The 22,009-nt window shown below is 39.8% G+C and overlaps 1 protein-coding gene across 4 annotated transcripts in view; it reads right to left on the bottom strand.

Moving 5' to 3' along the window:
* The window catches only part of LOC124802783 (GMP reductase 1-like), a 96,353-nt gene that overhangs the window by 46,885 nt on the left and 27,459 nt on the right, over positions 1-22,009 (bottom strand). For all 4 annotated transcript variants that reach the window (XM_047263782.1, XM_047263780.1, XM_047263783.1 and 1 more), the window contains one exon: positions 8,580-8,768. In XM_047263782.1, coding sequence (XP_047119738.1) covers positions 8,580-8,768 — 189 coding nt within the window. The remainder of the gene's footprint in view (positions 1-8,579; positions 8,769-22,009) is intronic.

The raw sequence follows: 22,009 nt of genomic DNA, 5'->3' as shown, positions 1-22,009 counted from the left end.
AAAAGGGCGTATGCGCATAGCATGTTTCTTGCTTTCAAAGAGTACTCTTGTCACATCCCTGAATACTGACCATTTCTCCTGCGACACATTGTACATTACAGTTCCAATTGCCAGGTTAACAACAGTTTCCAGGGTCAACAAAAATTTTATTTTCAACAATACATGTAATTATAGACCAAATTTAAAAATTTAAGATACTTTTAGTATCTAGTCATTAAGAGCTACAATCTTATATTGAAGATTTAATGCAAGAAGATAAGTAGTAAAATTCAGAACTATGCATATGTCTTGAAATAGTGTAACTCACAGTATGCAAATTACTCAGAGTGCATTCATTTAGTATTTGAGAATGATAGCACTTAGCAACTCTCAACAAACTTTACACATTATTTCAAACTTTTTTGAAAATTTTTCCCACACTCTCATGCAGATGCCGCTCACATAAACATGACTACAGCCTAGCACCTGAAGCCAGACTCTGTCTGTCTGTCTGTCTGTCTGTCTGTCTGTCATCTTTTTATTGACAAAGGCCTTGTTGGCCAAAAGCTCATTTGTGACAGTCTTTTTGTTGTGCCTATCTGTAACTCAGCATCTCCACTATATAGTGAGTAGCAACTATTCTTTTCATAACATTGTTACAGTCCATTCTGGATTTTCCATTGTTTGTGTTCTCTCTACTGATACTTGGGCTAGGTAGGGAATCCAAAATATTTGAATTTGATAATCAAACCGTTGTATTTTTAGTGTATATTTTACAAATCTACATGTTTCAGTATATTGTTGGGTGAAGTTTTACTTCATAAGGCACAGTTTCTTACTTATTATACATGTGTAACTGTAACAGCAAATAGGCTCTAAGACAAGAAAACAACATACCATGAGGGACTTATCTTAATGGGACAGAAATGTGTACATGTGATGTACATGTACAGACAAGAGGATGATTACAGTTTTAAAAAAATTGGCTGATTTTTTCAAGAGAAGGTGCTTCACAAATTGAGCCAGTCAGTAACACATGGTCCATCTCTGGCCCTCATGCAAGCAGTTATTCAGCTTGGCATTGATTGATAGAGTGTACATTAGATGATGAAAATCCTGGGATGGTTGGAAGGCCCTAACCATAATGCTCCACATGTTCTCAATTGGGGAAAGATCTGGCAACCTTTCTGGCTAAGGTAGGGTTTTGCAAGCATTAAGACAAGCAGTAGATAATCTCATTGTGTGCAAGGGGGCATTATCTTGCTGAAATTTAAACCCATGATGGCTTGCCATGAAGGGCAACAAAATGGCACATAGAGTATCGTCAACATACCACTGTGCTTTAAGGTAGCCATGGATGATAACAAAAAGGGTCCTGCTACGAAAAGAAATGGCAACCCTGACCATCACTTCTAGTCATCAGGCTGCATGATGAATGACTGACGAGTTGGTATTCCACTACAATCCAGGGCATCGCCAGACATCTTCACTGGTCAATGGGGCTCAAATTGAAATGGGGCTCATCACTGATGAGTCTACTTCGAATAGAGCCACGATGACCTTGAAGACATGTCTGGAGATGCCCTGGACAGTGATGGGATACCAACTTGAGTCGCCCACCATACAGCTCAGTACCCAGGAGTGGTCTGGGATGCCATTTTTTTCATAGCAGGAGCCCTTTGTCATCCATGGCACCCTTACAGCATAGCAATACATCGACGATATTCTACAGCTGTTTTGCTGTCCTTCATGGCAAGCCATCCTCATCTAACATTTTAACTAGTAAGTTTCCACCTGTGCACAGCAAGAGTTTCTACTGCTTGTCTTAGTGTCTGGAAAACTCTAAATTGGGCAGCAAGGTCACCTGATCTCTTCCCAATTGAGAATGTTTGGAGCATTATGGGCAGGATCCTCCAGCCAGCTTGGGATTTTGAGTGTGCAGAATTTGGCATGGTGTCTCTCAGGAAGACACCCAACAACTTGATCAATCAGTGACTGCTTGCATAAGGCCCATAGGTGGACCAATGCCTTACTGCCTTGCTCAATGGTGAAGCTATCTCTCTCTTGAATAAATCATCCACTTTTTCTGAAAGTGTAAACATTTGTCTATACATGCACATCACATCTGCTGGTTTCTGTCCCATTCAGATAATTCCTTCTTTTGGAGTGTAGTCTTTTAAAACTGCAATTTTTTGTTAATGTTATACATATTTAATACTAGTTTTGTGTGGGTGCTGTATTGACAGATTCAATGAGTATCTCTGTCAAGTTTAGGTGATCTCTACATGGAATAAATATCCCCATTTGAAACAATGTCTTTAGTATCCACTTACACTTACTTTAATCGTGGTTCATATTTTGACTGTACATATTTGTGATTCAAAGTATGTTTCTCTTTTTATAATTATAAGCAGAAGGAAAAAAATAAAGTAACAACAACAAAAAAATATTAAATTTAAAGGCAACATCCTCCACACCAGCACCACCTGCCAGCAAGAACTCGTACAACTGTATAGTTTTTAAACCAGTATTTAGTTGATACCCTGATTAGGTATTGAGGTATCAATTCTAGTATTGATACTAAACCTCATTTCAAAAGTTTCAGGTTATTTGGTGAGCGAACCTGTGAAAACATTTTTTAACTTTTTAAATTTTTGTACCTTGATGATGTATAACAAATTCCTTTTATTCTTTACGTTTCTTTCATCTTAATGGCAGATATCTGATAATGCCAGATGCTGAATCATCATAATAAAGACATTTTATTTAGCAATCTAAAACATTTTATTCATAAAACATAGATGACATGGGGTCAAACTTCATTCACTTATAGCACCTCATGTAAGGTGGGTGGTTAGTTGGTTGGGGATGGTTGGTTGGGGTTGGTTGGTTTGGGGGAGGAGACCAGAAAGCGAGGTCATCAGTCTCATTGAACTACGGAAGGTGGGGAAGGAAGTCGGCCATGCCCTTGTGCCCTTTCAAAGGAACCATCCCAGCATTTGCCTGAAGTGATTTAGGGAAATCACGGAAAACCTAAAGCAGGATGGCCAAACACAGGATTAAACTGTCATCCTCCCAAATGAGAGTCCAGTGTGCTAACCACTGTGCCGCCTTGCTCGGTTGTACATAAGATTTTACGTAACACCAGAAAACCATAATCTTAACTTTCCCGGTAATAAGTCAATTGCAAAATTCCAGATAAAAACTTCCGTATATACCTTGTCATCTTGAGGCCAGAACACGATGAGAAAAATTGACACTAGGTCTTTCCAAAGTTGCATGTAGTCCCTTATCTGTGGAAGGTTACACACTTAATCATATTTTGGTTCCTGTGAGAGGGGATTGTGAGAGTGATGTCACCAAGTTTGTCACAGTTAACAACATCCACAACATTGGGGGAGCCCATTTTAATCACCAAAGATCCATTTTGCATTTTGTTTCTTGACATGCCCTTGACATACTGGTCTTCAATTTCCTCTACAAAAAATAATGTTTGGGTATTTAAGGGGAGCCGGAACGATTCATCTCCTCCATGTTAATTTTCGCAAATAGAAGAAACATTTTTTATAAAACCATTAAACATATTGCTCTGAAATTTGGACTACATGTTCAGTGAATATTTCTCTACAAAGTTATAATGCCATGTCAAGAAATATTTATTGGTTTTTGTTTTACAATTTTTTTTAAAACAGATGCTAATTTTTTCTTTAAAATTTTGCCGTTTTCCTTCTATAACTCATGAATCATACAATATTTTTTTTACAATTTGTTACAAAAATGAAGGAAAAGAAGTAAACAATATTGTGTATAAATTTCATTGATATACTATTAGCAGTTTTTGAGAAAATGTTCCTCAAAGATGAAAATTTTTAAGCTACGGGAAATGGCTTCCAACGTTTTTTAATACATTCCTGCCCCATATGATGGATTATCAGCACCCTCTTCCTTTTCCAGTGTTAGTTTCCTTTTCACTGGTCTTTTCTTCCATTTTGCTGCACATTGTAGGCTTTTGTCTCTTCTTCCTGCACCTCTTAGTCAGTCTTCATCAATTAGGTGCATTGTGGAAATGGCATTGTGTCCTGGTTGGAAACCTAAATGTTACAGCACATCACATTTGATAATGTTTCCTTCAGTGTATGTTGCCACTGCATCACACATTCCAACATGCAATGTTTTTATCTGTACAAACACTCTTTTGGGAATCCTAATCCAAATTAAATTATTTACACTTTCATTTGGATTTTATGTTTTCCCATGTAAACACTTTTCCAATAAACTTGGCTGTGATAAATCTCTGAATATGGGCTCAATTACATCTATTACAGCATTTGGCAAACTGTTTTATTCCTTTCCTGATTGGTACTTACACCATGAGTCAGCACCTGCGGGGCACAGTGCATGTTGTGGGTGCTCATTTGTTGATGCAGTATGAAAAAATAATGCCCATACTGCACTCCTCATATGCTCAATGCTTCTTGTATTTTGCCTAATTGCACACCCATAATACCTCTGCAATCTATCAATTGCTTCATCTGCCAATCTTTCTCTTCCTCCAAGGGTCTTACCATCACTAAGCTTCTGGGATCCTAATGTCTGCTTTAGTTTGTGCAACCAAGCCCACATGCATTTCTGCACATGTCCAATGCACTCCTGTTTTTTCATGTGAATTTCATTGGCATAAGGTTTGAGTTCCTCTACAGCTTTATATCCCTTAGAATCACCATATCCTAGATAGTTAGTGTATCGTACAGTATACCATTGGTGTGATCTGGAAAAAATTGCTTTCACTCCCTCTACTTCCATCACTCCATTCGTGCCGTGAAAATTTGCTTCACAGCTTTCACTATGTTCGTCCTTGGTATTGCCCTTACATCTACAATGTTTTGAGAGAATAGCAACATCAATTACTTTGCAACTGTCTCCACTGGTAGCTTTCACAACTCCATTTAGAGATTTATGACCTCTACGTTGCCATGATCCATCTAAAGCAACAGTTAAATCTCTACAATTCCCATTATCTGTCACAGCTTCTTCATCTGCTTTCTTCATTGTTGCTTGAGCAATATCTTCAGCAGAAAACCCTACTAATTCATTATAAAATCCAAACTTGGTTGGTGGTTTTGGCAAGTTCATAATTCCACATAACATTGTCCCTGCAGCACTGCCCTTGCCAATACTACACAAGCCATACACTAGCCTAACATTTATATCATACACCTTCTTTCCACTATTACCACTATGAGGAATACTGTTAGAATTAGAAAACAAAACTTCGGCAGCACATTTGTTACACTTCAGTGACATTTTACGCGCCAAACCAATGTGTGAAGTTATTTTCAATTCCAGTCCTGTTTCTTTGCAAACTTGGCATAATACGTTATGTTTCAAAATATTAGAGAGCAAGGAAATGTTAATTATTTCATTCACATCATTACTGTCACTTTCACAGTTTTCAAATTTTTCTTTGCTGTCACAAAGTCTCTTGGTGGAAGAAGTTCTATCACATTCATTTGGAGTAGTCGGTGAAGCAGTCTGAGCAGCATCTCCCTTCGAAACAACAAAAGAATTCTTCTTCCACTCATTGTGCCTTTTCTTAAACGCTCGATTGCTGAAACGGGGCATACTGATATCCACAAACCAAATACGTAAAAAAGGTACGAGCAAAATTCGTCAAAGACGCAAAATTTAACAGCTAAACAACACAAAGCAAACTCCATAACTCAACAAACACGGTATAGCATTTATGTTTACTGATATGAACAGTCACTTGTCACAGAGATAAAGCCATACAACGTTGGAAAACAAAACACTGTCTAATTCCGCAAAGATACCCTGCTTGCAGCCAGTGAGCAGCGCTGTCAGAGGTGACACACCAAGTCGCTACAACCGTTTACATGGTGCGTCAACTTTGCAGTGATAAAAAACACTTAGAATTCACTTAGAAGGGTGAAACTTGATTTGTTTTATTCAGAAAACTACAAATAATTTTATAACAAAAAAACCAAAAAACGTTAATTTTGTCATTTTCATCATTCCGGCTCCCCTTAAGAACGATTCACCATGCCTCCTGATACATTCCAAGAATTAAGGCAAATATCTTGTTCATTGTTTGACATGTCTGTTTTCATCTTGATTTGTAGCTAATGAGGGATATGCACTGGGGTTATACGAGGGTCATTTCAAAAGTTCTGCACACTGTAAGATATAATTGAATAAAATAATTTATTTTACAAAATGCCTTTACACACCTCCAATATTATCTCCATTCTTGCTTATAACAGCTTCCCAAGATTTTAGCAACTTACATATTCCAAATAGGGCACCTTCATTGTTAAGCTGTCAATTACTCAGGTCATCTCACTGGAAGCTTTGTCAGTTGTATCAAAACATTTATCATGGTGGTGTTCCTTCAATTTGGGAAACAAATTTAACTCTGGTGGGCTCATATCAGGACTCTGTGGTTGGTCATGAAGTATTTCCCATCAATATTTGTTGATCGTTCCTATCACTGGTAAGGCAATACACTATCTTGCATTATCGTGCAGAATGCAGACACCATCTGCAAGCTTGTTAGGCCTTCTTTGACGAATTTTTGGATGCAAAAAATTTTTGCACAGAACAGTTTGTAGTATGCACCTGTTACAGACATCCCTTGGGGCACTATTTGTAGCTGTGACTCCATTCATGTCACATGCAAAGATCTTCATCAGTTTCATCTTTGAGTGTTAGCAGCAGAATTTTTTCTGGCATGGAGGGTCAGAACTTTTCCATTATTACAACTGAGACTTCAGTCCCATCTCAAAATCTTTTACTCAGGTTTCATCAAGTGCGACAATCCTTTTCAGAAGCTGTTCTCCTTCTGTTCAATAACCTTGAAGAAATTTTTCTGTGACATCCTTTCTGTTCTTCACTTAGATCATGCAGAACCCATCTGGCAGCAACTTTTCTCATCTTTAACTTTTTAGTTATGACTCTGTAGACTGAAGTTACAGACATTCCGGCTTCATATGGCATTTCCTGACACGTTTTTCATCAATCTTCTTTCAAAATGTCACAAACAATAATGTGAGGGGTGAATTTGCAGATGATGGCCTTACACTTCTTGGTTTGTCCTCATTGCTTACCTGGCATTCATGGACAAGAGCAGACCACTATGATGCTGTGCTATGATCCACTACACTATTCCCATTCTCAAAGCATTTTAAGTTTCTGCTGGGTTCCTTCCAAGTAGAGATTAAATTTTGATGAAGGAACACTGATCACTACATGCAATCCAACCTGACTCAGTTTCAGCTTACATTTTAAAACTGAATTACTCATGACACAGGTATGTGAATGAGCAAACAAATATACAACCATCATACCTAAAATATGAATTTCAACTCGATCATTCCACCATAATGATCATGCATGCTTAGTATGCAGTACTTTTGAAATGACCCTCATATTTCTCTGCATTAAAGCAAGTTGTGCAATCTGACAAGAGTTACGTGATTTGTCCACCATGACATGAAGCCACTCACTCCAACAGAGGGCTCTCTCCATTGGTGCCACCTTTCAACACCAAAGGCTACCTGGCATTGACGTTGTTGTCTGGAGTTCCCATATTTCATGAAAGTCAGACATACTCCTGGGCCTCATGCCAAGTAATCAGTTTAGGTACCAACAGTGTGATCAGTGCATTCTCAGGACCTGCCACAGCTCAACTACCAACCATGCAAACCCACAGTACACCAATCACCACCCCAGGTGCTGGACCTGTATGATGACAAGTAATGAAATGTGGAAATGTTCAGTCTCCTCAGAGCCTCCACATGGTGCTGAATAAAGAACCAGGACCTGGTTGAAAACATGATGGGTGCCATTGCACACACCACTGTCAGTGTCACTCACTCTACTGCCTTGTCAAGGGAAGAGACTACAATGGTTGCCATGCTCCAGTTGTTATTGCACTGTGTGTCGATATTCTTGATGAAAATAAGACCATTTTCTGGCTTAGGGTCTGTGACATGGCTGTACAATCCTGCACAGCCGAGTGGACGCTATGTCTGCATCTTTGGCATAGTCACTTATGGCCATTGGGATTCTGTATGGAGTTTAGTACAGTCTTCCTGAACCAATCAATTCCATGGTCACAATGCAGACATGGGATCCCAACCAAAATGATCAACCACAGTCTCGAAAGGCCAGAGTCCTGCTACTATCAAATTCCAACACTTGCTGCCTAACTCTTCTTCTCCTCATTATGAAGCTTAACATGCTCTCATAAATAAACAACACTTGCTGATTAATGGTGCATTATGAAGAAAAACTTCCACAAGAAGGAGCTGCCTTCCAAAATATTTGAATTCAATAATCAAACTGTTGTATTTTTATTGTATATTTTACATATCTACATGTTTCAGTATATTGTTAGGTGAAATTTTACTTTGTAAGGTGCATTTTTTTACTTATTATACATGTGTAAGTAAATGTATTATGAATTTCAATAACTAGAACATTAACTAAATAAACTCTTCAGAGAGCTAGATTTTTCCTCTGCTATTAAAGTATAACAGGGCTTTCTAAATAGAAAACTTGTGTGAATAAAAAATACTTACAGAGATTATATGCCCTTGCAAGCCATGGGCAGCATCAGCACATTCAATTACAGCACTCAGTTGAGGATAGCCTACACCTGTTTTTATACGTGTTGTGCACACTGATCCTGGACCTATGCCAACTTTTATAACATCAGCACCTGAGAGTATCAATTCCTCAACCATTTCTCCAGTTACTACATTACCAGCCTGGAAAAAGGGAACTTATGAAAAGAAAATATTTAGTATCCACAATTTAAATCATTTCAGTTGTTATACATGAACAAAATACGGCATGGCCAAGTGAAGAGGGTGCCTGGTAATGAATACACATGTATAATGAACACTAATTTATGTCTATTGGCAATATTAATGGCAATTTATTGACAAAAGAGACACACACAGTAAAAATGAATTTTATCATTCTTGTTAAGCTCATCACTCTGTTACGTGAGCATAGTTATAATTGTTTACCATAACTGATTACACAGACACAATCCATTAAAAAAGTTGTCATTCATTTGCACCTTTTGTCTTGGTTAGCTGCAAATTACTTGCTATCTCTTTTTAAAAGGAAAAGATAAATATGGGAACTGTTGTACAATACATGACATTCCATTGTATTTGCTGTGAATTTTAGGTACTCAATGGAACATAAAGAGAGATTAAATGTGTCGCTGGCCTGATAACACTTTTATAGGCTCACAAAAAATAATTAAGTGACTTCTTTGATCAGGGAATAATTACTAATAACAGTACACATGCCTAACAGTAAATCTGACTAACTCTAATATTTGTATCCAGTAGAACCTGATTTTGCCAGTATATACACAACTAATACTGGTCTCTGCAGAGTTACAATGCTTTGTTTGAAGTAATAGAAAAAAAACAGCAGCTGAGTAGATGAGATGAGCAGTCGGTCTTTTTAAAGTGGCTGTTTCTCTCCTAATGTGCGTACACACACACACACACACACACACACACACACACACACACACACACACACACACACACACACACACACACAACAAACACAAACGTACACACAAAATTTGTGTGCATGTTTGTGTTTGTGTGTCTAGCAACCTGCCAGCACTTTCGTTTGGTAAGTCACATCATCTTTGTTTTTAAATATATTTTTCCCACGTGGAATGTTTCCCTCTATTATATTCATATATATAAAGTCATTACATTCATTATTAGCATCAGTAGATCAGCAATAGACATAATTTGTTGTTGTTGTACTTTACAGAAGCACCCAGCAGTATTTGCTTCTGCCTGTTAACATAAGCTATATTCCCGAAGGCTCTCCATGCCGGGATTGCCAGAACTTTGTGTGAGATTGAATGAATGATGTTAAGTTGCCCAATGCTCTTTTTCTCAGTCACAAATTGAATTTTCTTGTTGATGCTGTAGAGATGTACCAGGAAGACATCCAACTCCTCTTCACTATGGGTCTATATTATAATAGCAGCATCCACATAGCAGTGCCAGTTACATTAGCTGGTCTTTTATTGGCTACCTGAAGTGCTTATTGCTCGAGAGCCCCATGAACTGAATGGCACAGGTGGACGAAGAGGACTGCCTGTATCAATCCCATTAATTTTTAAGGCTGCAAAACCACTATAAGTCATTGCTGTAACTACCAATTTTGTGTGTGTGCCACTTCATAGTTCACACATGAAGTTTGTGCTCGATTCAGCCACTACAGGCCATCTAGCTTACTAATACGACAGCAGTTGTATGTGCAGCCTGCTGGCTGTGGCCCTGTTGGAACTAATGAATATACATGCCAGAGCGCAAGGCTCCACCGGCTACTTGTGTATTGCTAATAGAATTTTACCTCACCTTCCATGTGTGTGTACTGTTCAAGCAATAAATTACATTGTTCATGGGTTAGAACAGTTGATGAGAATGGTATTCATTAGTCCCTTGAGTTTCATTTCCTTGGAGGCAGGCTTAAATCTCTTCTTGACCCACAGCAGGTGCTGAAAGTTGCTATTTCCAGTTTAACAACTACAGTGGCACAACGTGTGGCCCCACCAACAACATACCCACCACCGTTCCCACCAAACGGTAATGCAGAAAAGGACTGGGACACTTATGAAAAATGCTTTACAAGAACCTACAAGTCTTTCTTTCAATCAGTGGTGCGAGTTAGCTTCTACCTATCACTGTAAATATACTTATGTTATGGCTACTCATGGGGAGTTTTACCACTGACAAAAGAGACCAAAACTATCATACAGGGCATGGGCAGCAGAACTACATGGAATTAGCTGTTGTCGTAGTTTCGTGACAAATGTTCATAAGGAACCTATGCCAATCAAACGGTTTGTGATGCAATCATATGATTTGCTCCTGACAGGGAAGTTTGAGAGTGGGCTCTACAGCGTGAAAATCCTATGCTTTCAGAAGTATTGAACATAGCTCATTCATTTGAAGTTTCATGGGCTGCAGGTAGTCAGAAGCCTGGCCCAAAGTTTCAAAAATCAATTCCTCTCACCCCTCCCAGCCTTCAGTCAGTTCACAAGGGAACGTAGTCACTAATGCAACAGTCCAGCAGATGTCTCAGTATTGTAGAGGTAATCGGTGTTCGTGACAACCAAAGTCCACATCACAATGGCGACAGCCTTGTGCACTGCAGCCTTGATGTCCATACTGCTTCATTCAACAAGAACGGACCATGTGTCCCAAGCCCTGAGCAACATGTAATAGTTGCTATAAGAAAGGATACATTGCTGCTGAATGTAACTCTTTTACAAACCTGAATGAGGATGAAACAAACATGGCTGTGAACAGTGTGTCGGCAGTGACTGTCTCAAAGCAGGTTACACAATGAAGTACGTGTGTTTAACAAGTCATTGAGAATGCTGGTGGACATGGGTGCAGCAGTAACATTGGTGAATTCTCAGACCAGAGGGTTCCTGCCCTCCCGCCTTGTCACATTTGGCGATTGGTCCAGTTCCAGAGTTTGATAAAGCGAAACTACTTTGTATCCATTTAGAAATGGAAGCATAAAGTGTTGTTGATCATTTTCCTATTACTACCACTAAAATTGCAGCCCCAGTAGCTGCGGATCCTGTTTTAAGTAAAGTTGTTTCTTTTGTGCAACATGGCTGACTGGACAAACCTCTGGGCCATGCTCCTGATCCTTTGAAAAATTATTTTTCATTACGAAATCATATTTCAGTTTGGGATGGAATGTTGCTATTAGCTACAGAAGACACCACTCCTTGGGTTGTAGTTGTGTCCGCTTGAGGTTACACATTCATTACATGTGAATCATTGGGGGGTGTCATGCACAGAAGCGTTAGTGCACAGACATATTTTTTGGCCAGGCGATGGTGCAAGTTGTTGTAGCCTGCCCACAGTGTGCCACCCATCAGGTGACTCCCCAAGCTTCTTTGTCACCGTGGCCAGATCCACAACAGCCTTGGCAATGAATTCATGTACATTTTTTGGATCTTTTCTCGAATTTCTACTGGATTATTGTAATTCTATTTTTCCATATGTGATGCATTGTCTTCCTACTTCTGCGGCAGTAACAATTTCTGCTTTGTCACAAATTTTTGCAATGAAAAGTCTTCTGTACACATTAGTTACCGACAACAGATCCCAGTCCATATCTCTGGGATTTTGTAGAAAAGTGGTGTTTGCTGTGTCACAGCTCCTCCTTTCTGCTCTCAATCAAACAGGGCAGCATAATGACTACGACAAACATTTAAGACTCAGATGAAAAAATACATTTTGGATGTGTCACTGAAAGTAGAGGGTGTTACGACACATCAACCAGCTATGACCTCGCACGGATGGCTGGGCACCGGGTGCACTTCTGCCGCTCCTGGATCCTCCATCTGCCCGGCCGTCTCCTACTTCGTGGTCAGTTCCCTCATCTCCTCTGCTGCCACTGCTGATGTTTCCACAAATGTCTTCTCTGCTGTGGGTGCCCCCTTCAACTGTCGGGGGTCACAGTGGGATACCAGCTCCTGTGCTATTGCAGCCGACACCTCTCCCGCTGCCATCTCCATCACAGCTGGCACCACATGTTTCGCCATCTTTGCTGTGACCTTCTTCCCTGACATTAGACTTTGATGTGGAAGTGGGATGTTGCACGGTGCTGCCTATCCTACCATACAGCCTCTCACAGCGGGCGGGCACTGCACACATCACACTCGTGCAGTGCGGCGCATTCCTCAACGACCTATGTTGACCACAGAAGAAATAGATGTGAGCACAGTGCTCAGTTCTTCACCAAGGAAACAGAGTACTGTAACTACCAACTTTGTGTGTTCATCGCTTCATAGTTTATGCATGAAATTTGTGCTTGATACGGCCACTAGAGGAAGCCACCAGTTTTGCTAATATGACAGCAGCTGTATGTACAGCCTCCTGGCTGCACCCCCTGTTGGAACTAATTAATATATAGGCTGGAGCAAAAGCCTCCACCAGCCACATGGGTATTGCTAACTCTATTGTACATTGTTTTCCATGTGTGTGTGCTGTTTGAGCAATAAATTACAGTGTTCTTGAGTTAGAACAGTCACCATGTAAGACATTACAGCAAATATTGAAGCAGGAATCCATTCATTATCACAACAGGCAGCACAGTATAAGTTTCCTTATATTCCTATAGTGCCGCTATCAATGTGATGCTTTAATTTCAATTATGAGGGTAAGACTCCTTCCACAAAAGAGAGGTGCCTTCAATGCAGTCACATTATTTTTCCCATGCAGAATTTCATGGTCTATTCAATCTAAGTCCCTGACAAGGTCTCAGAGTACACCAGCAGGATAGCTTTAGCCACTGTCTGGAGCGCATCGTGCCACAGTTTCACCAGTCCATTGTTGTTTGATTGATAACCTGATGTTTAGCTACCATGAGTGGCTGGAGCTGCCAAAACAGATTATCAAACAGACGTTGCCCCCAGGCAATGTAACTGGCCAGAAGAGTCTTAACAATTACAGGATACTTTTTGGGAATCTTGAAATTTAACTGTACTGAATACTCATTGGGAGTTCAGCTAGTTGTCCATTACCATCATGCACAATATTTTTTCTGGGTACTTGACAGACCTATTCAGTAGAGCCATCAAAGACTGACATTGTCTGTCCATACCCCACAATATATTAGCACACTTAACGTGCTTCACATATGCATCAAGACTGTAATTTTATGCCTGACCATACTTGTAGTAGGCAGCACCTACAATAGTGGAAATGTGATACTCAGCTGTCCAGTGGGCTGCCACCTCCTCAGTGTGCTCTGTCATCTTCACTCAGAATGAGTTGTGGAAATAATGCATTACCCCACTGACAGCCTCTGTACCATTTAATGACCTGTTCTGCCAAGCAGATCTCCTTGGACTGTTAACTAATAGAACCTAAAAATGAATTAGCGGTACCTAAAAGTGTTGTTTTATCATATTCTACTGTAGGCCCAGTGGATACACAATGTTCAGCAGAGGCAGACTTCATAAGTTGCAAGCTGTGAGTGCAGCACTGATGTTGCGTCTAACATTCTTACGTGCTGCTTATGGTCTGACCTATGCAAGCCTTACAACACTGAGAAGGAATTTTATATACACTAGCCTCCTACTATATCAAATCATCCTTTACTGATCCAGGAAGGACAGAAATCTGAAATAGTGGATGCAAAACAGCTTTAACTTGAGATTTTACTGGTGATCCTGCCGGACTTGAATGAATGTGACACTACAACCTTTACTGATAATGCCCTGTTGATCTGACGGGCAGAATATCAATTCCATGAAGACTGCTCAAATGGGTGAGCTCCTTAAACTCTCAGAATAGAAAAGTGTGTTTCCTATGCACAGGTGTCTAGCACACTCTCGGTTTGTGATGATTGTTGACAATTTGAAGACTGTAAATGTAATTCTGTGAGAGAGGGCTTACAATAACCTCAGTGCCCCACAGAGCACTCTTTCTTGTATCTAACCAAGACATCCAAGAATGGCATACAACTTTTTTTTCTGTTTCCATGGTATACAGGATGTCCTTATTAATCAGGACAGCACCTGTCAACTGAGTATCACATGGAATCTCATCATTTCCACATTCTGCTCTCAGTGAAGATGAGAGACTACACTGAGGGCCATGGAAAGCTGAAACCCACCAGACAACTGAGTTTTACATTCCACCAGAGAAAGTGCTGCCTGCTGGCAGTGTGGTCAGTCTTGTAATTAAAGTCTCTATGGATGAGTGAAATGCATACAGTGTGCTGATAAATTGTACATTGTGTTACATAGGCGACTCGTCAGTCTTTGATGGCTCACCTAAATGTTGGTAGGAACCAATGTGAAATATATTGAGGGGTAGTGAATGGTATCTGGCTGCACTTCCAAATCGTCATTCAGTACAACAGTCTTTGTCAGCTCTGGCAGGATTTCATTCTCCTTTGTAAAGGATTCTTGATGAAAGACAAACTGGAGATGCATTTTGCACGGTGGATTATTTAAAAGGCAGTCAGCACCCCATTGTAAGCTAATTTATCATTTTTAAGACTTCTTGTAAAAATTCCATAATTAGAAGTAATTTCCTTTTCTCCAGTTTTATAAATGGATGTCACTACTGCATTTTGCAGTCTGTCAGGAAATATTGATTATATCACTGACTAGTCATGGGTAGTCCTGTGATGACCGAAAAAGGGTGGAACAGAAAATTCTAAAAAAATCTAGACTGGGGAAACCAAAGAAAAATGTGTAGGCGCTACAGAATAGAACAGAACAGAATACGCTGATGTAAGCATAGCACTGTAAGAGTGCTAACAATTAGGAAATTAACTATCAATTGACAGGAGATTCCAATTCCGGAATATTACTAATTGTCAAGCTAGAATATTTACCACACTGAATAACAGAGACACCAGTACAAAAAATGAGGTAAGTGGCCAAGCAAGAAATAATATATATCCTGTACGTAACTGAGTTGCGCCATCAGAATGTTTAATTGCTGTCAAACTCAATGACATAGAAACAACATTATATCACCTGAGTGATGTTTCTGCCTTATGCTTTACCAAAAGCACTGACTTAGTGAAGATATACAGGGTGATTCAAAAAGAATACCACAACTTTAGGAATTTAAAACTCTGCAACGACAAAAGGCAGAGCTAAGCACTATCTGTCGGCGAATTAAGGGAGCTATAAAGTTTCATTTAGTTGTACATTTGTTCGCTTGAGGCCCTGTTGACTAGGCGTCAGCGTCAGTTGATGCTAAGATGGCGACCACTCAACAGAAAGCTTTTTGTGTTATTGAGTACGGCAGAAGTGAATCGACGACAGTTGTTCAGCGTGCATTTCGAACGAAGTATGGTGTTAAAAAATGTTGGTATAAACAGTTTACAGAGAATGGGTGTTTGTGCAAAGGGAAAAGTTCTGGACGGCCGAGAAAGAGTGATGAAAATGTAGCACGCATCCAGCAAGCATTTGTTCACAGCCCAGGAAAATCGACTCGCAGAGCTAGCAGAGAGCTGCAAATTCCACAATCAACTGTATGGAGAGTCCTACGAAAAAGGTTAGTTATGAAACCTTATTGTCTGAAATTGGTTCAAGCACTGTCTGCAGCTGATAAGATTAAAAGAATCGATTTCTGTGATTTTATCCTTGCTCAAATGGGAACAGATGAATCTTTCGTTTCAAAGATTGTGTTGAGTGATGAAGCAACTTTCCACACTAACGGGAAAGTCAACCGTCACAATGTCTGTATATGGGGCACTGAGAATCCGCGGGAAACAACTCAGTATGAACGTGACTCACCTAAGGTGAATGTTTTCTGTGCCATTTCAGCCAATAAAGTTTTTGGTCCCTTTTTCTTCGAAGGTGCTACTGTAAATAGACTACAGTATCTGGAGATGTTAGAGAATTGGCTGTTCCCTCAGCTCGAACAAGAAGCACAACAATTCATGTTTCAGCAGGATGGAGCGCCACCACATTGGCACTTATCTGTCCGTAACTACCTGAACGTCAACTACCAGAGGTGATGGATCGGCCGCCAGGCAGCCCGTGACAGAGCACTTCATCACTGGCCTCTAAGAAGCCCTGATCTTACCCCCTGCGATTTTTTCTTTTGGGGGTATGTTAAGGATATGGTGTTTCGGCCACCTCTCCCAGCCACCATTGATGATTTGAAACGAGAAATAACAGCAGCTATCCAAACTGTTACGCCTAATATGCTACAGAGATTGTGGAACAAGTTGGAGTATCAGGTTGATATTGCTCGAGTGTCTGGAGGGGGCCATATTGAACATCTCTTAACTTGTTTTTGAGTGAAAAAAAAACCTTTTTAAATACTCTTTGTAATGATGTATAACAGAAGGTTATATTATGTTTCTTTCATTAAATACACATTTTTAAAGTTGTGGTATTCTTTTTGAATCACCCTGTACTTGAGTTGACATACCTCCCTCAGTTCAAACTAGCAAGCATATTTTGTAGGACAATATCGAGCCACTGTGGTATAATGTAATTGGAGTGATAAAAGATTTACTCACCAAGTGGTGACAGAAGACACACATGAAGATATTAAAATCTGCAAACTTTCAGAGCTAAAGGGTCCTTGTTGTGGCAGAAGGGTTGAAGGAGAAGGGAGAGGGGTGAAGGAAAAGGACTGGTGAGATCTATGAAAAGGGGTAGAGGTCAGAAAAGTTGGCCAGGATCCTGGGTCAGGGAACTTACCAGGTGGGATGAGAAGGAAATCAAATTATTCTCAGTAAAAACCCAAATATGCTAAAAAGTTGTTTTCAAAATTCTGGAGAAATGTTGGGAATAATTAAGTATTACTGTTACTGTTGTTTTTATATTCTACTTTGAGTACTAATTTGAAAAGAAATAAATGTAAATTTCTCTAGATATTTTGACACTTTGAAACATCACTGTGTTGCAAGTTCTTTTATCTTTGGTCTTCTGGAGCCAACATGTTTTGGAGAAAGTCTTCCTCTATTCTAGTAGTAGTAGTATGGAGTCTAATTTGCACAGTAGTTAGCTGATTTGTCATGTTGAACATTAAAATTTTGTTCAAATAACTTAAGGGAATGCAGCCAAATGACGTCATTGACAACCACCATTATTTCGACAGAAGCACACCCTACCATTTTCAATGCTGCATTCCCGTAAGTTATTTAAACATTGTCTACAGCAAGAGAAACTCATGTGTCACACAGTTATAATCTTATTAATGTGGAAACAAAAAAATACAAAATACACAATGAAGAAAATAAAATAATTGATGGATGAAATTTAAGTACATAGTTTTATCAAAATAATCAAATCTGGATCATTTTCAGCAAGCCACAAGAATCAGACGAGTAAAATATATTTTACTATTGCCTGATATTCCTTTGCAGACATACATTAACTGTACTACACTAGCAATGGAATAGCTAAAAACAAGAAGTGCAACTGATTTGGCATTTTTAAAAATTTCAACATTTTAAATGGTTTTTCATATTGTTAAAGAAGAGTGTCATCGCAATGCACGTACAAAATCGGTTTCAACACACTGCTCTCAGTAAAGGCACAATTCTGTTGATGAGTTTAACAATTATCTGCAAGCAGATTCAAAGCCAAATCCCTGTTTTCAGCCACAAGGAAATCAGTTTGCTTCTTTTGTTATATAACATGTTTAGGACTTGTTCCCATGGGAAAGAAACTAGATTTCCCACCACATCTAACTTCAATACGCCTCAACAGAGCTTTCAGAATAGAAGTGGGAATGGAAGGCAAACTGCTGTTTCCGGATGTGTTGGTTAGGAGAAAAGCAGACAAACAGGCTGTTAATGGCACCAAAGTTAGTGTCCAATCCCAAACAGATGAGACAGGAACTGAAATTGAGGGTAGCAAAACAAATGCTGAAATGCTTAGCTCCACTGTCAAATGTTCCTTTACAAAGGAAAAACATAACGTAGTATCTTTAAAAGAATGACCTCCTCAATGCCAACCAGCAAGGATTTTGAAAACATCGATCAGGTGAAACCCAACTCGCATTTTTCTCACATGACATACTGAAAGTTTTGGATCAAGGCAACCAGGTAGATGCAGTGTTTCTTGATCTCTGAAAAGCATTTGACTCAGTGCTGCACCTACACCTGTTGTCAAGTGTACGATCATACAGGGTATGAAGTAAAATTTGTGATTGGATTAAGGACTTTCTGGTAGGGAGGACACAGCATACTATCTTGGATGGAGAGTCATTGTCAGATGTAGAAGTAACTTCATGTGTGCCCCACAGTAGTGTGTTGGGATCCTTGCTGTTCATGTTGCATATTAATGACCTCATAGACAATATTAATAGTAAAACCAGGCTTTTTCTGATAATGCAGTTATCTATGAAGAAGTACTATCTGAGACAAGCTGCATAAATATTCAGTCAGATCTTGATAGGATTTCAACATGGTGCAGAAATTGGCAACTTGCTCTAAATGTTAAGAAATGTAAAATTGTGCTCTTCACAAAACAATAAAACATTGTATCCTATGACTATAATATCAATGAGTTACTGTTGGCATCGACCAGCTCATACAAATACCTGGATGCAACACTTTGCAGGGATATGAAATTGGAATCATCACACAGATTCAGTTAGGGGTAAAGCAGGTTGTTGACTTCAGTTTATTGATAGAATACTGGGGAAGTGCAATAAAATTTGGAAATTTGTGGTAAGATCTCATGGGACCGAACTGCTGAGGTCATCAGTCCCAAATCTTACGCACTACTTAATTTAACTTAAAACAACTTACGCTAAGGACAACACACACACACACACACACACACACACACACACACACACACACACACACACACACGCCTGAGGGAGGACTCAAACCTTTGACGGGGGGAGCCACGCGGGCCGTGACAAGGCACACTAGACCGCGCGGCTACCCCGCGCAGCGAAGTGCAATCGCTCCAAAAAGGAGCTTGCTTACAAATCACTTGTGCGACCCATCCTTGAATATTGCTCAAGTGTGTGGGACCCATTCCAGATAAGACTAACAAAGGTTAATAAAGATATACAGAGAAGGGCAGCATGAATGGTCACAGGTTTGTTTAATTTGTGGGACAGTGTCACTAAGATATTGAAAGAACTGAATTGGCAGACTCTTGAAGACAGATGTAAATTACCCTGAGAAAGTCTTTTAACAAAGTTTCAAGAACCAGCTTTAAATTATTACTCTACGGATATACTACAAACCCCCTACATATTGCTCACACATGGATTTTGAGGATAAGATTAGAATAATTAATGCTTGCACAGAGGCTTTCAAAGAATCATTCTTCCCATGCTCCATATGTGAATGGTACAGGAAGAAATTCTAATAACTGGTGCAATGTGCCATGAACCTCCTGGTGGTTTGCAGAGTATAGATGTAGATGTAGATGAAACACGGTGTTTAGCATAACCCCTCATTCACATCAGTATCTACACAATGGCAGTCATCCCATCTAGCACAGAGAAATGGTACATTGAGTTTGTATCATGTTTGACATTGAAAATTTAGCAGATTAACAATAGCATCTGACTGATTGATTAATTGAGGGGAGAGTTATGGGACTAAACTGTGAGGTTATTAGTCCCACAATGCCAAAGTTACACATGGAAGAAAGAGGGTCCGCTAAAACTGGATGGATCCAGTCAGAGGAGTCAAACTACAAAAACAATGAAGTTAAAACACACACAGGAGAAGGTATAAAAGCTTAGCCCAAATCTAAAAACTGGGAAAACAGAGGGATAAAAGAGTGGTCTTTGCAAGAGGGAGTGATCATGGGTCCCAGACGGATAAAACATGAAGAGAGGCCCCAACCACAACCCCTGCCCTGGCTCCAAGAGTAAAGCAAAACCTTACATCTGAAAATAAATGGCTCTTTCACAGAAGAAACTGAGGACCAGTTCAGCCATCTGTGAATTGTCTGCTAATATTAAATTTCAGGAATCTGGAAGACTATACTTAGTATGAAGGGCCAAAAGGGGAAATTCCCCCAACATATGGGATACCATCAGTCTGGCTCTACAAACACACTGTGGGAGTAGTTCGTTACACAAGTGGAAACAATGAGTGAGCCTGGTATGACTAACACATAGACGGCATAAAACAGTGGACCCAGAGGAGTGGAAGGAAGAGCTCCTTGACTGTGCATAGTTTATTAGTGAGATTAGTAGTGCACCAGATGTCATTCCACTTTTAGACAAAGAGAGATTTGAGATAGATTCACATATTCACAGGTGGAATCACGAAAGGAAATGGGGTTAAGTATCTGCTTCCCTAGCCAGAAGTCTGCCAGTTCACTCCCTGGGATGCCCACGACTTGGGACCCAGAGAGCGACAACTGAGCAGGCAGCATGGCTAAGGGCAGAGAGATCAAGGATAGCAGAGACCAAAGGGTAACGAGAGTAGCATCAGTTGACAGCCTGCAGGCTGCTCACTGAGTCTGTACATATTAAAACACTGTGGAGGGAGGCCTGAGCAACAAAATGGAGGGTCCTGTTGATGGCTAGTAGCTCTGCTGTGGACACACTACATGATCCCAGCAATAGATGGTGTTCTAAGGTCATCATGAGATGTGACAGCATATTGTTGTTGTTGTTGTTGTTGTCTTCAGTCCTGGGACTGGTTTGATGCAGCTCTCCATGCTACTCTATCCTGTACAAGCCTCTTCATCTCCCAGTACCTACCGCAACCAACATCCTTTTGAATCTGCTTAGTGTATTCATCTCTCGGTCTCCCTCTACGATTTTTACCCTCCATGCTGCCCTCCAATACTAAATTGGTGATCCCTTGATGCCTCAGAACATGTCCTACCAACCGATCCCTTCTTCTAGTTTAGTTGTGCCACAAACTTCTCTTCTCCCCAATCCTATTCAATACTTCCTCATTAGTTATGTGATCTGCCCATCTAATCTTCAGCATTCTTCTGTAGCACCACATTTCGAAAGCTTCTATTCTCTTCTTGTCCAAACTATTTATTGTCCACGTTTCACTTCCATACATGGCTACACTCCATACAAATACTTTCAGAAATGACTTCCTGACACTTAAATCTATACTCAATGTTAACAAATTTCTCTTCTTCAGAAACGCTTTCCTTGCCATTGCCAGTCTACATTTTATATCATCTCTACTTCTACCATCATCAGTTATTTTGCTCCCCAAATAGCAAAACTCCTTTACTACTTTAAGTGTCTCGTTTCCTAATCTAATTCCCTCAGCATCACCCAACTTAATTCAACTACATTCCATTATCCTCGTTTTGCTTTTGTTGATGTTCATCTTATATCGTCCTTTCAAGACACTATCCATTCCGTTCAATTGCTCTTCCAAGTCCTTTGCTGTCTCTGACAGAATTACAATGTCATCGGCGAACCTCAAAGTTTTTATTTCTTCTCCATGGATATTAATACCTACTCCGAATTTTTCTTTTGTTTCCTTCACTGCTTGC

The sequence above is a fragment of the Schistocerca piceifrons genome, chromosome 6, assembly GCF_021461385.2.
Source record: "Schistocerca piceifrons isolate TAMUIC-IGC-003096 chromosome 6, iqSchPice1.1, whole genome shotgun sequence".
Lineage (NCBI taxonomy): Eukaryota > Metazoa > Arthropoda > Insecta > Orthoptera > Acrididae > Schistocerca > Schistocerca piceifrons.
Note: the sequence above shows the minus strand (reverse complement) of the source record. Positions and strands in the feature narration are given on the sequence as shown.